General features: G+C 38.5%; 1 protein-coding gene across 2 annotated transcripts in view; it reads left to right on the top strand.

The window, feature by feature from the left end:
* Positions 1-6,964: 6,964 nt before the first annotated feature.
* Positions 6,965-16,157, top strand: part of SOS1 (SOS Ras/Rac guanine nucleotide exchange factor 1) — a 172,527-nt gene continuing 163,334 nt past the window's right edge. The window contains exon 1 of one of the 2 annotated variants that reach the window (XM_051975136.1): positions 6,965-11,773. In XM_051975136.1, the coding sequence (XP_051831096.1) occupies positions 11,687-11,773 (87 nt within the window). In that variant the 5' untranslated portion in view covers positions 6,965-11,686. The remainder of the gene's footprint in view (positions 11,774-16,157) is intronic. The other variant, XM_051975137.1, reaches the window with a different exon arrangement.

The raw sequence follows: 16,157 nt of genomic DNA, 5'->3' as shown, positions 1-16,157 counted from the left end.
GTTCAATCCTAATTAAGGCTCTGAAGTTTTCAATAGCAAGTGGTATATATCAAACTCTATTTAAGAAATTTGATAAAAATAATTTGTGGTAACTTACCCTTTGATAGTAAATTTAAATCTACCCCAATTCCTGCACATTGTAAGGTTAAAAAAATTATTGGGAAATTTTAGAGTATTTTGTGTCACTCATTTGTTTTATATTCCCAAGATAAATTGGTTTCATAACTCAATATTTAGATATCCTGAAAAATATATAAGGAGTAATAAAAAGCTAATAAAATAGAAAAGAACTGAAATAACAAACAGCATGTCAAATTTCTTAGGAAGATTTTGAAAACCTGAAAATTAAAACTGCAATGCTTTATATATGCTTAGGAAACAAGGATATTTAGCGTATTATATACAATCATCTCCACCAAAATCCTTTTCCTACGCTATTCATGAAATGGGGATGATGGTATTTCAAAAACCACAAACTCTGATAGTTTCTGTGCTAGAAAAGTTAAAAGTAAAGGTTCAGATATGGTCTGTCCCGTTTTTACCCAAGGACCAGCCTATTTAAATTCTTAACTGATAGTTTCAGGGTAATACATTTTTGGTTCTCAGTAACTTTGAAAGACCATCTGCTGGAGCAGGTAGATGGCACAGTGGATAGAGCACCAGCCCTGAATCAGAAAGATCTGAGTTAAAATTTGGCCTCAGACGCTTAACATTTCCTAGCTATGTGACCCTAGACAAGTCACTTAACCCCAATTGTCTCAGGGGGGAAAAAATGACCATTTGCTGAGTTGTACAAGGCTTATGATCTGCCTTGACAGAGAGAGCACCCCCATCAATGAAAATGGATAAGTAAAGGATATATAAAATGGAAAAACAGATTTAATGAATTATTTTCCTTTAAGGAAACTTAGATAATTAAATTATTTAAGAAAATCAAGATGGAAGGAAAGGTTGCAATATGAACTTGATCACTTTTTCCCATATAGTTTATAAAAATGCTAACTTGTAGCTTTTATTTTTAAAAGATGCTTAGGCTATCATATCTTAGAAATCCAAGAATCATTTTCCACCAATGAAGAGGAAATTAAAGCAACATTTAGGCGTAATTTTGCCCAAACTTATGTCAATAAATTTGACAATCTAAGTGAAATGGAGGAATACCTACAAAAATATAGATTGCCCAGATTAATCAGAAGAGAAAATAAATTACTTAAATAGTTCCATTTTAGAAAAAGAAATGGAACAAGCTATTAATCAACTCCCTAAGAAAAAATCTCCAGGGTCAGATGGATTCACATGTGAATTCTTGTAACCTCCCACCAAGGATACTGATTGCCAGGGCCATACATGCCAATCTTCCCCAGATACATATGAAGACAAACCAATGTTTAAATGCCAAACAGCCTTTCTTTATTGGTAATCTCAGCAGGGGTTAATAGGAAGCAAGAACAAGTGTATGTATGTCTCTGCATCTCTCTTTCTGCATCTCTGAATCTTTCTACATCTCTGCCTCTTTCTATTTCTCTCCACATCCTTGCCTATGGACTCAAAGCTGGTTATTTATATTTATTCTCCTCTGGGATTACCCCATGCCTAGCCCACTGAGCACTGGGTAGGTGGATCCACAGAAGGGAGACATGTGGAGTTAGTGCTGTGTCCTAAGAAAAGATCTAGCAAGAGAAAACACTCCTAGCCATCTCAAGGAACCTTTAACCCCTGCCAGACACAACCTCCTGCCTCAGAGGACAAGCCCTTTTTACTTCCTGGGTCCAGCCTACCAGCTTATATGGCATACATGACAATTCTCAGAAGGAAAGTCCCTAACAAATTCTACCAAACATTTAATGAACAATTAACTCCAATACTGTACAAACTATTTGAAAAAAATAGGGAAAGAAGGACTCCTACCAGATTCATTTTATAACATAGACATGGTACCTAAACCAGGTAAGATGAAAACAGAGAAAGAATTATAGACCAATTTCTCTAATGAATATTGATGCAAAAATCTTAAATAAAATATTAGCAAAGAGATTACAGAAAGTCATCCCCAGGATAATATACTATGACCAATATACCAAGCATTCAGGGCTGGTTCAATATTAGGAAAACTATTAGCATAATTGACTATATCAATAAGCAAAGTAACAAAAACCATATGATTATCTCAATAGATGCAGAAAAAGCATTTTATAAAGCCTAACACCTATGCCTATTAAAAACACTAGAGAGTATAGGAATAATTAGACTTTTCCTTAAAATGATCAGAAGGATCTATTTAAAACCACCAGCAAACATCATATATAATAGGAACAAACTAGAACCATTCCCAATAAGATCAGGGATGAAACAAAGTTGCCCACTATCACCATTACTATTCAATATTGTTTTAGAAATGTTAGCTTTGGCAGTAAGAGAAGAAAAAGAGATTAAAGGAATTAGAGTAAGTACGGAGGAAACCAAATTATCACTCTTTGTAGACAATTTGATGGTATACTTAGAAAACCCTAGGGAATCAATTTTAAAACTACTAGCAAAGTTGCAGGATACAAAATAAATACAAAATAAATGCACAAAAATCATCAGCATTTTTATATATTACCAAAAAGGCTAGCAGCAAAAGATACAAAGAAAAATTCCATTTAAAATAACTGTTGTTGATATAAAATATTTGGGAGTCTACCTGCCAAGACAAAGTCAGAAACTATATGAACACAACTACCAAACACTTTCTACACAAATAAAGTCAGATCTAAACAACTGGAAAAATATCAAGTGCTCTTGGGTAGACCAAGTGAATATAATAAAAATGATAATACTATCGAAATTAATCTACTTATTTAGTGCTATGCCAATCAAACTCCCAAGAAATTATTTTACAGATCTAGAAAAAATAATAATAAAATTCATCTGGAAGAACAAAAAGTCAAGAATTTCAAGTGAATTAATGAAAAAAATGCAAATGAAGGTGGCCTAGCTATGCCAGATCTAAAATTATATTATAAAGCAGCAGTCATCAAAACCATTTGGTATTAGCTAAGAAATAGAGTAGTTGATCAGTAGAATAGGTTAGGTTCACAGGACAAAATTGTCAATAACTATAATAATCTAGTGTTTGACAAACCCAAAGACCCCAGCTTTTAGGACAAGAACTCACTATTTAACAAAAACTTCTGGGAAAATTGGGAACTAGTATGGCAGAAACTAGGCACTGACCCACAACTAACACCTTATACCAAGATAAGGTTGAAATGGATTCATGATCTAAACATAAAGAACGATATAAACAAATTAGAAAAACATAAGATAGTTTACCTCTCAGATCTGTGGAAGAGGAAGGAATTTGTGACCAAAGAAGAACTAGAGATCATTATTGATCACAAAATAGATCATTTTGATTATATTAAGTTAAAAAGTTTTTGTACAACAAAACTAATGCAGACAAGATTAGAAGGGAAGCAATAAACTGGGAAACCATTTTTACATTTAAGGGTGCTGATAAAGTCCTCATTTCTAAAATATATAGAGATTGATTCAAATTTATAAGAATTTAAGGCATTCTCCAATTGATAAATGGTCAAAGAATATGAACAGACAATTTTCAGATGAAGAAAGTGAAATTCTAGTCATATGTAAAGGTGCTCCAAATCACTATTGATCAGAGAAATTCAAATTAAGACAAGTCTGAGATACCATTACACATCTGTCAGACTGGTTAAGATGACAGAAAAAGGATGCTGGAGGGAATGTGTGGGAAAGCTGGGACACTGATACATTGTTGGTGGAACTGTGAATGGATCCAACCATTCTGGAGAGAGATTTGGAATTATGCTTAAAAAGTTATCAAACTGTGTATACCCTTTGACCCAGCAATGTTTCCACTGGGTTTATATCCCAAAGAGATACTAAAGAAGGGAAAGGGACCTGTATGTGCCAAAATGTTTGTGGCAGCCCTTTTTTTAGTGGTAAGAAACTGGAAACTGAATGGATGCCCATTAATTGGAGAATTGCTTAATAAATTATGGTTTATGAATACTATGGAATACTATTGTTCTGTAAGAAATGATCAGCAGGATAATATCAGAGAGGCCTGGAGGGACTTACATCAGTTCCTGTTACTAGGAGATCATTATACATGGCAACAAGAAGATTATATGATGATCAGTTCTAATGGATGTGGCTCTCTTCCACAATGACATGATTCAGACCACTTCCAATGATTTTGTGATGAAGAGAGCCATCTACACATCTACACATACTGAGTGTGGTTCACAACATAGCATTTTCACTCTTTTTGTTATTATTTGCTTGCATTTTATTTTCTCTCATTTTTTTCCTGGTTTGATTTAATTTTTCTTGTGCAACAAGATAACTGTATAAATATGTATGCATATATTGGATTTTACATATTCTATCATACTTGACATATATTGGACTACTTGTCATCTAGAGGAGAGGGTGGGGAAAGGGAGGGAAATATTGGAACACAAGATTTTGCAAGGGTTAATGTTGAAGAATTATCCATGCATATGTTTTGGAAATAAAAACAATCACAAAAAAAGAAATCCAAGTATCATGTCTTATTTTACATTCCCTATAAATACTATGAAGTCACTAACCAGTAATTAAGTTCTTATATCTTGGCTTATTACTATAATGGTAATAATAATTAGCATCTCAAAGCATATTATGAACATTAAATAATTAACCCTCAAACTTTTCTGTGAATGTATCATGGATTGTCACACACATTTGGTTACAAACCTTGTAAAATACAGTGGACATATGAATATTATTGACTATTGCGCTGCTATTTTTCATGGGCACAAATTATATAATTTATAATAACATAATTAAGCAATTTGTTTTAGCCATAAAACATACTTTCTTGAGTCTGGATGACCACTGTTTAGACTAAAATTCCATCTCAGTTATAACCTGCAACATTGTCCTTTTATTGTTCAGTCATGTCTGATTCACCTTGAACCCAATTAGGGTTTCTTGGCAAAGATTCCAGAGTGGTTTGCCATTTCTTTCTCCAGCTTATTTGACAGATGAGGAAATTAAGATAAATAGGGTTAAGTGACTTGTCCACAGCTAGTATTTGAATTTAGATTTGAATTTAGTTCTGACTCCAGGACAGAAAGATGCTCTATCCACTGTACCATCTAGCTACCCCTGGTATTTCTTTACTCCACCTTACCCACCCTGATTTCTTATACCCTCTCCCAAAGATAGTTGGGTTAGAAGCTTAGAGATTCATAAAATGATAATGGGAAAGAAGAAAGGGAAAGCCATCAGAATTAATGTTTCACATGACTTGTGTCTGTACTATTGCCAACAATCTCCCAGTTTCTGATTTTAGTCTCTGCCCATTGAAATCATTGCTACTGGAGCAGAAAAACAAAAGCAAACAAACAAACAAACAAACAAAAAGTCTTTTTTTGATGCAATGCTCTCCTTTTCATTCATTTAGTGATACCCATTCGCTTTTTACATCTACTTCCCTCCTTGACAGACATTATTATTATTATGGAGATGGTTTTGGAATGGATTTCACGAAAATTACTTCTTTGGTCTATTAATTGGCCAAAGGGCTTGACATTTTTCAAATCTACTCTGCCCCATACTGTTCAGCTGTAGCTATTACAGTTTTGTTCAGCTTTTCAAAACCTTTTTCTAAAAACCCAGTATTTAGAGGTATCACACACATGGAGTCATGGAAAAGCCATGCAAATTTTGCTTCAAATCTGTCCTCTAAAGAAACACATCTGTTGGTGACTCAGAGGCCACCTTTTCTAGTTTGTTTTTCTTTTCCCCATCATTTTGCAAAAGACAGGGGCTAAAGCGAGGAAGCTGCTTTGGAGCACGACAGTGGAAAATCGATAATAGGAAAAGACATATGAAGAACCTACAGGACATGATCTTTGTTTTTTCAAAATTCTACTGGAATTTTGGCTTACAGAACCCTTCTGCACTTACCAAGTTTTATATCCTTCATCCTCATGGTTCTGATGTATTGTCGTTAAGAGGGAAAAGGATATTGTTGATGTTGTTGGAAAAGCGTGATTCAGTTTGTCTCAGCTTCAGTACATTTCTGGGCAGAACCTCCTTCTTATTAGGAAGATGGGGATAATGGTCCCTGGTCTTACAGTTCATTGTAAAGAGCCTTGGATAGGTGTCAGATGATCTGAGTTCTCTGGAGTCTGTCTAACTGTAACTTGGAGCAAGTGACCTCAGAGATCTTGACCAGATCCGTTTGAGCCTAGTTCTGGAGAGCAAGGAGATAGAAGGCTCTCCAAATCTGCTCCAAACTGGAGTGTTTAGGATTGAGTTCGAGTCCTGCTGGAGATACTTATTGCCTACGTGACCTCGGGGAAAGTCACAACTCTGTTTCCTCATCTTTAGAATAAGGAAAGTTGGACTAGAATCTAATTCTTAATCTTGGCAGGGAAGAGGGTGGTCTCGCCTTTTGTTGTATCATAGTCCTTTGGATGAAGTCTGTGACCCCCTCCTCAGAATGTTTGTCAATGAATAAAATACATAGGACTACAAAGAAAACTAACAATTTTGAAATACAATTATTCTTTTAAAAGATCATGTTCCCTAGATTAAGAACTCCTAGGCTGGCTCATTCCCTTTTCCATCAATGAACCGCGAGGGATACAATTATTCTGGACGAACTGAAGGATTGGTGAAATGAGGATGCAGCATGAAGGAGAGTGCCAGTGGACGTGGCCGCTGGGGCTGCGCCCGCATGCGCGGCCCTCTCGCCGGCAGGGGGCGTGTCGCTGAGGTTCAGTGGGGAGGAGATGATTCCTCCTTCCGCTCCCTGAATCGCCGAAGCGCGGCCGAGAAGCTCTGAGCTCGACTAACTGTTCTGGACGCCTCCTCTGAGCGTCACTTCCGCCCTGGCGCAAGCCTCCTTTAGTTTGGTCAAGGAAAGAGAAGCGTAAGAGGAAGAAGCCGCCCAGGCGCCGCCGGATTCTAACAGTTTGGGCTGAGGCAATGGTGGTTCAGGGGCTGCCAGTCACTGCCCCATTTCACCCGGCCCCTCCTGGGCCGTTTCTCTTCCTCTTCGAGCGAGGATGAACACACACACACACACACACATATTTAAGATCACAGCTAGCAAGTTTTATTTTCTTAACAAAGACCACATTCCTGGTCGTCAGCTAATGTCTTTTTTTTTTTAATTAAAGCCTTTTATTTTCAAAACATACATGGGTAATTTATCAACGCTTGCAAAACTTTCTGTTCCAAATTTTTCCCTCCTTCCCTCCACCCCCATCTCTAGATGACAGGTAGTCCAATACATGTTAAATATGTTAAGTATGTAAACACATTTATACAGTTATCTTGCTACACAAGAAAAAATGGATCTAGAAAAAAAAATCGGAAAATAAAATACAAGCAAACAACAGAAAATGTGAAAATGCTATGTTGTGAACCACACAGTTCTCACAGGCCTCTCTCTGGGTTCAGATGTCTCTCTTCATCAGTGAGCAATTGGAACTGATCTGAATCATCTCATTGTTGAAGAGAGCCATGTCCATCAGAACTGATCATCCTATAATCTTGGTGGTGAAAGGGGTCCTCAAACTGGGGACTGAGGGCCAGATGTGGCAGTTGAGGATGTTTATCCCCCTCACCCAGGGCTATGAAGTTTCTTTATTTAAAGACCCACAAAACAAAGTTTTTGTTTTTACTATAGCCCGGCCCTCCAACAGTCTGAGGGACAGTGAACTGGCCCCCTATTTTAAAAGTTTGAGGACCCCTGTAACTTCTGTGCATTTCACTCAGCATCAATTCATGTAAGTCTCTCCAGGCCTCTCAGAAATCATCCTGTTGGTCGTTTCTTACATAACAATAATATTCTATAACATTCATATACCATAACTTATTCAGCCCTTCTCCAATTGATGGGCATCCATTCAGTTTCCAGTTTCTTACCACTACAAACAGGGCTGCCACAAACATTTTGGCACATACAGGTCCCTTTCCCTTCTTTAGTATCTCTTTGGGATATAAACCCAGTGGAAACACTGCTGGGTTAAAGAGTATATAGACAGTTTGATAACTTTTTAAGCATAGTTCCAAATCACTCTCCAGAATGGTTGAATCCATTCACAGTTCCACCAACAATGTATCAGTGTCCCAGCTTTCTCACACATTCCCTCCCTTTTCCTGTCATCTTAACCAATCTGACAGGTGTGTAGTGGTATCTCAGACTTGTCTTAATTTGAATTTCTCTGATCAATAGTGATTTGGAGCACCTTTTCATATGACTAGAATTTCAATTTCTTCATCTGAAAATTGTCTGTTCATATTCTTTGACCATTTATCAATTGGAGAATGCCTTAAATTCTTATAAATTTGAGTCAATCTCTATATATTTTAGAAATGAGGACTTTATCAGCACCCTTGAATGTAAAAATGTTTTCCCAGTTTATTGCTTCCCTTCTAATCTTGTCTGCATTAGTTTTGTTGTACAAAAACTTAACTTAATATAATCAAAATGACCTATTTTGTGATTAATAATGATCCTCTAATTCTTCTTTGGTCACAAATTCTTTCCTCCTCCACAGATCTAAGAGATAAACTATCTTATGTTTTTCTAATTTGTTTGTGTCATGTCTAGATCATGAATCCATTTCAACCTTATCTTGGTACAAGGTGTTAGGTATGGGTCAATGCCTAGTTTCTGCCATATTAGTTTCCAATTTTCCCAGAGGTTTTTGTCAAATAGTGAGTTCTCATCCCAAAAACTGGGGGTCTTTGGGTTTGTCAAACACTAGATTACTATAGTCATTGACTATTTTGGAGGATGAATATTCTTTTGTCTCCCACAAATTGCACAGACTATTTAGTCCCAGAGGTTCTTCCCTCTTAAGGCCTCAGCTGGAGCCCCTCCCCTCTTGACCATTTCTATTCGACCAGCAACCCGACTCATCCCAATTCTTGGGCTGTGATTCGAAGATCGTGAATTTATCCTTACTCGAGAACAACCACTACCACCATCCCCTCCCCGGTACTAGGTTATTGAGCATTCCCAGTCCAGTCTAATAATCCAATTATCCGGGTTTTACTCTACGGCCCAAGAGCAGAGCAATACCTGTGCTACCAGCCCAGGAAAAGAAAGGGGGAGGGATGGGGCAGGGGCGGAGTGTAAAGTTTCCCTCACCTTGGTGAGACTCCTCCTTTGCACCCATAGTCCTAGAGCTCTTGCTGCCTAAGCCGCATCGGGCAGGATTCTTCCCTGGCTATGCAGGCAGACCCTGGGGGGTAAGGGTGGAGTGCAGCGTTAGATTGGGGAAGGTACCCCGCAGTAAGAAATTTAACTCAGATCACAAGGGCTTGCTGACAGATTTTGATTGCTAATTACATCGTAGGGCTCACTCGCTGTATGACTTTGAACGAATCACTTAACCTTTCTGCCTTGGTTTCCTTATCTGTAAAATAGGAATAAACATCCCAAAGTTATTGTGAGGACCAAATGAGAAACGTTCAACGCTTTGCAAACTTTAAAGCGACATGTTTACATGTGTGTACTGAATATGTATGTATTATGTATACACACATATGCTATTCATTCCCGTGCATTGGATTGACCTCTGGTTTGGGATTTAAGAAAAGTTCAAACACAACCTTAAGCAAAGCTTACGCAAAACTCTGAGTAAAGCACTTAATCTCAATTTCTTCATTTGTAAACAGGGTAATAGCATCTACTTCCTTAGGTTGTTTTGAGGATCAAGTGAGATAATTTTAAGGCACTTTGTAATAATTATACCGTAGAATCTAAACCATAGATTTTGACTATACCATTTTACCTGGAATTCACATCCAATAATTTGTTTTCGAAGGTAGCTTTTTTTGATTATGCAGATAAAAGAAAACACTGGACAGCTGATTAACATTTCCGTGTTCTCCTCTCCTCCCCTTGAAGCCTCTCATTTCTTTCCCTCTTCCACCATTTTTGCTTCTGAAATCAAGAATCTACATTACTCAACTATCACCTGCTGGAGTATATTCACAGGTTAAGAAGCCCGATTTATCTACTAGCTATTCCTCTTTCCCTTAGGTTTTTGTTTTGTTTTATTATTTTGGGTCCCTGTGTTCTTCCTAGAATGAAACTTGTAATCATTATAAATATATCACCCTTTTCTAAGTCTCTAGGTTATTAATCAACAGTCACTTGTGGAGCTCCAGCTATTTGTCAAGCACTGTGCTAAAAGCTGGGAATAAAAAGAAAGTCAACACCGTGCGGATTGTGCTCTCAAGGAGCTCACACTTTTAAAGAAGGAGACAAGATGTAAAATTTGTGCACGCAAGATGCGCACAGTGTAAAGAGAAGGTAATCTCGGAGGGAACCGGCAGATGCAATCCAGATTGGAACAGATGCCCTCTAAGGTCTCTTCTGATTTCTTCTGTGTGTCCCTGTGTCCGAAAATGACATTTGAGATTGCACATGTCGGCGTCCTTGGGTGGAAGGAAAGGGCGCGTCACGCACATATCTGCCCTATCCCTCTCGGAACAGTTTAGAGACCCGTCTGTTTTGTAGGCTGTTGCCTACACCATCCTAGGCTTTCATCCGACATTTCCCAATGCTGTAAACTAAGTCTGCGTCACACTTCTCACCGGGGGCTTCAGAAACAAAAAGAACCTCAGACGTCCAAAGGTGAAGCACGTTCTTTCACATGACCCCATCTCTCAACTGAGAGAGCTTTCCCCAAACTAGGATAGAATCCTTTAGCTGCATCCCCATTCTGTCCTCCCCCCTCCACCCCCGCTCCCTTGTAGCCGTTTGCCACCACTCCGCCACTCCCCTTCCCCCCAGTGCCAGGGCTGAACACCGAACACAGCCAATCTCCGGATTTCTTGCATTTCCCCCGCCTCCCTCTCCCCCCCCCCTCCGACCCTTCGTGGTTGAAGGGAAAACCTGGAGTCGGAGAAGGTAGGGGGCGGAGAAGGGGGGGAGGTGGCAGCCTCCGGGGCTAGAAGCAGCGAGCAGCCGTCGCTGCAGCTGAGCATGCTCAGTAGCGAGGCAGGTTCCACTCAGAAGTAGGAAGCTTGAGCTTTACACCACCGGCGGCGGCGGCGGCGGCGGCGGCGGCAGCACCCCAGGGTGGCCGAATTCTTATAGAACAACAAGATCGGGTTGTTTCCATCTTTCCTCTCCTGCTCTGTTCTTCACGTCGCTTGGGGACCCTGCTCTCTCGGGACCCCTCTGGCAGCCTCGCTGCGGTAGCTGAGGGAAGGGGTGCCGGAGACGTCGCTCACCGCACGCCCCCCCCTCCCCGGGGCTGCGCTGCAGGGCCAGGCCGGGCCAGGCGGGCCGGGCCCCGGGCAGACGCCGAAGGGGACCCTGGGGGCGGCGCCGTGCCGAGGCAGGCCCAGCAGCGGCAGCGACAGCGGGGGTGGGGGGAAGAGCGCCTGCCCCGGCCCCGGCCCCGGCCCGGGGGAGGCGGTGCGGGATGCCGCCGCCGCCGCCTCCTGGTCCGGGCTCGGCTTGGTCCTTAGTCCTGTGTAAGTGGCCGCGCCGGGCCCCCGCTCGCCTTGCCCTCCGCCGGGGCCGGGCGTGAGAGCACGGCCTCCTCCTCCTCCTCCTCTTCCTTGTCCTAGTCCTCTCCGCCCCCTGGCGCCCCGCTCGGCCGCCGCCGCCCCCCAGAGGAGCCCCCGGGGCACCATGCAGGCGCTGCAACTACAGTACGAGTTCTTCAGCGAGGAAAACGCGCCCAAGTGGAGGGGGCTGTTGGTGACGGCCCTGAAAAAGGTGAGTTGGGGGCCCGCACAGGGGGTGGGGCGGGAAGGGGAATGGCATCCCGGGGACTCCTTTCCCGGGCTCTCGCGGCGGTGTTGGTGCTATCCCTGACCGCTCGGTGGCTGCGGGAGGGCGTTTGTAGCGGCCACCCGCGGGAAGCTTACTGCCTCCCCCTGCCTCCTTTTTTCTTCTTAGTATGTATGGGTATTCTGAAGAGTATCTCAGAATGAGCCATTACTGCCTTATCATTCTCTCCATTCAGTTCAGTAATCACTGAGGCAAAATGAAAGCCCTGTCCTCAAGAAGCTTACATTTTTCTCTCCTTTGTAACTTTGAAGTAAAGTGATTGCTTATCCTGGGTGTCCAGAGCACCTCGGTGATCCGACTATCGCAAACTTCTCACATTCATTGCAAGCTTCCTCGGAGAAGGGACTGGTTTTGCTTTTCTTTTTATCCCAGTGCCCAGCCTAGTGTGACACCGAGTAGGAGCTTAAGAAATGTTTGTTGATTTGATTTTTGACCGTCGTGTTTGCCTTAAGAAATTGTACTTCCCTTTGGTTAGCTAGAGAATTAGATAAATCTCTTCGTCTTGTTTTTTTTTTTTTTTTTTTTTGGACACTTTGCCATAATCCAGAATTGCCCCCATCCTCCATTTAAAAATGGTATGTGAAAGTGGTACTATTTTGTTTGTATCTTAGTTTTTACTTGTTTTGGAAGGCTAAGATTTTTGAAACTTTGGCTTGATATTCAGAATTTTTAGCCTTTGGTATATCTCTTTGTGATTTCTATCTGCAAACTTTTAAAAGCCATATTGTGTACCAAAAGGTACATTAAGGCTTCTGAAAGTGGAATTCTTTAATGGCTGTGTGTGTGTAATTTTTGAAAAAATAATTTGTTATTTCAGTTCACGTTTAGAAGATACTTTGTGTTTTCCTATTCTTTTATTAACAACTTTTAAAAACATGCTTTAAAATTCCTGTTACCAGGAATTGAGTTCAACACTTAAGTTTAACAAAATAACTGTGTTTAGTAATTGTGTTCTTCTTAAAATATAGTTTACTTTTTGTTACTCTAGATTATAGGATTAAGTTTGGAAAACAGTTACTCTTTGTATTCTTATAACCTTATAACCAATAGTATCTTCTTAATTTATCTTGAAAGATACAAAGATTTTCACTCTCCTTACTTTTTTCTCATTTTTGCATCAGAAACTTTCACTTTTTTTTTTTCTTTATAACGTTCTTAAGTTCAGACTTAAGGGGATTTTTTTTAAAGGCCTAAATTTTAGATGCAAATGGAAAATCGAATTGCAGAAACACCTTAATTATGTAAGAAGTCAACTTCTTAGCAACATAAAGTATATTGAATCCAGAAAGCAAGCAAAAGTTTCTGAGGATCTTAAAAGATGTCACAAAACCATAAACTTTTCAATCAAGATAATGCATTAGATCCTCATTTAATTCTCACTTTACACTTATTTCATGCATGACTCTACATTTAAACATGGAAGTAATTTGTGTCACTAAGACATCTGTGAAGCCACAAAGAGGGAGTTGATAGCTTGATTGTGAGGGAAAAGGGAGAAAAACTATTAAAAAAATAAACAAAACTCTAGCTTAGCTGTCTGGAGCCATTAGGAGCAAATAGCCTTACACACCTCAACAACCCCCAAGGGCATTACTGTATTACCACATCGACCCATCATTAAAGTAATGATGATACTGACTCACCAAGAAAAGGTTCAATTATGTTTAGTATCTTACCTTGGGGAGACTAGAGTGCATCCCCTTGACTGTAGTGCCAGAATAGGAATGAAAGTCCTCTTCTCCTTTCCTGCTTCTTTGCTTTAGGTCTTACGATCTAGTGGCTTGGTCAAGCCTCCATTCTTCAATAGATTTAATTTAAGGAAGCAATGTTATAAAGTATGTTGTGACTAAGAAATATTTGACTCTCAAATAGGATATGTTTCATTTATCTTGGAAGATTTACTTGTGTGGAACAGTTCATTTCCTGATAAATGAAGTGTTACTTTATTATATTTGTATCAGAGAGAAGAGATCAAGTAGGTCACAATTTGTGACCTGTTGACCTGACTAGTTCAGATGTTATTTAAAAAATAAACTTATTATCTTGAAATTGATACTACCTCAAGGGAAGAGAATTTAGGAAATGCCTTTTGAATGTTGCTTTTGTGCTTTTATTCCTGTCAGTTTTAAGAATCTGCCATCTAGCACAAATCATCAGTTTGTTAGAGAAATGTAAACGTTCTACCTAACTACACGTTTAAAAAATAAAATTTTATTGATGTCTTCTGTTTTTTATATCATTATAATATCCCAAGTATCTCTCTCACTACCCTCAGAAGGGACATAAAACAAATTGTGTATGTGTGTGTATGTGTGTGTTTGTGTGCATGCATTAGAGAAGAATCAGTACAAATAATAAAAGTCCAAAACATATACAATACATAATGCCTGTGTAATTACTACCTTCATCAAGGAATGGGTTGGGAGTGTCCCTTCATATCTCTTCTTTCCAGTCCCTGATCTTTAATTTTGTTATTCACTTTTTTTTTCTTTTTGGTGTGTACTTCTTTACATTTACATTGTTATAGTTACTATGTATGTTGATTTCTTAGCTCTGCTTACTCCACTCTGCATTGGTTCACGTATATCTTCCCATGTTTTTCTCTATTGATGACATACATTTCTTACATCACAATAATATTCCATTACATTCATTCATCACAATTTGTTTAGCTATTCCCTAATTACTGGGCATCTACTTTATTTTCAATTCCTTTTTATCACAAAAAATACTGCTATATTTTGGTATGTCTGGGAATTTTATTATTATTCATGATTTCCTTTAGATATAAGCCAATTTTATTTGCATAATTCAAAATTTCTTTCTAAGATGATTGTACAATTTTATAACCTCATCAACATTTTAGAATTATTATCATTTTACAATCTCTTCAACATTAATTATTGCAATTAAAAAAAATTTTGTGCTAATTTGCAAGATGGAAAGTGAAACTTAAAGGTTGTTTTGATTTTTATTTCTCTCTTTATTAGTGTTTTGGAGTATTATTTCATAGTGCTTGTAAATATTTTGCATTAAACCACTATCTTAGGTGCATTAATTTTGTCTTCATAGCTTTTCAGTTTTCATGCAGAGTTATCTATTTGATCTTTTGTAATTGCCACTTCTCTTATTGGGTTAAAAATGAATCTTCAAATAGTAATGGTTTAGCTAACATTTATTTAGAGCTTACTATATGTTAGGTGCTTTACAAATATTATCTCATTTGATCCATACAATAATCCTGTGAGATTGGAGCTATTAATATACTCCTTTTACAGGTAAAGAAACTGAGATAGACAGTGGTTAAGTGATTTGCTCATAATCATATGACTAGTAAGTGAGGCTGGGTTTGAACTCAGGGCTTGCTGACTCCAGACAGGGCATTCTTTCCATTGTGCTATCTATCTCCCTACCCATAAATGTGAGAGGTATAATATCTGTTTCTCTTCAGTTTTTTTAAAAAAATAGTATGATCTTTAATACTAAGATTATATATTCATTTAAATTATATACATACACATAGGAATACATGTTTTTCAATAATGTAATTAATATATACCCAGAAATTGGTTAACCTTTTTGTAAATTGGTAGAAAGAGTATAGAGAAACGCTTGAGTTACGGCTAAAGCAAAACAAAAATAACTCTTTTTAGGCAAAAGTAATAAGTTTTGGAATTGATAATACTTTTTGAAAATCTAAGTGTTATGACTAAAGTAAAAGTGCCTTATAATACTGTTTTTTTTTTTTTTAACTTTGGTGCTTTTCAGCTACACCCAAAGAAAGAACACTGGGAAACGAATGTGAACTATCTGCATTTTTGTTTTTCTTCCCGGGTTATTTATACCTTCTGAATCCAATTCTCCCTGTGCAACAAGAGAACTGTTCGGTTCTGCAAACATATGTTGTATCTAGGATATACTGCAACATATCCAACATATAAAGGACTGCTTGCCATCTAGGGGAGGGGGTGGAGGGAGGGAGGGGAAAAAAATCGGAAAAGAAACAAGTGCAAAGGATAATGTTGTAAAAAAAATTACCCTGGCATGGATTCTGTCAATATAAAATAATCATTAAATAAAAATTTTTAAAAAATAACTTTGGTGCTTTTAAAATTAAACAAATCTATTTTTCCTGAATTTTTTTATTAAATATTTACTTTTTGTGACATTGTGCTAAGGATTTGGGGATATTAAAAAAAGGCAAGAAACAGTCCCTCTCAAAGAGTATATTGTAAGTGGAGAGACAACATATAAATAACTGGGTAAATATACAAAGTAGCTAAAAGGTAATCTGAGAGATGAAGACTGG

This window comes from Antechinus flavipes, chromosome 2 (assembly GCF_016432865.1).
Source record: "Antechinus flavipes isolate AdamAnt ecotype Samford, QLD, Australia chromosome 2, AdamAnt_v2, whole genome shotgun sequence".
NCBI lineage: Eukaryota > Metazoa > Chordata > Mammalia > Dasyuromorphia > Dasyuridae > Antechinus > Antechinus flavipes.
This window is presented reverse-complemented; position numbering and strand designations above follow the sequence as displayed.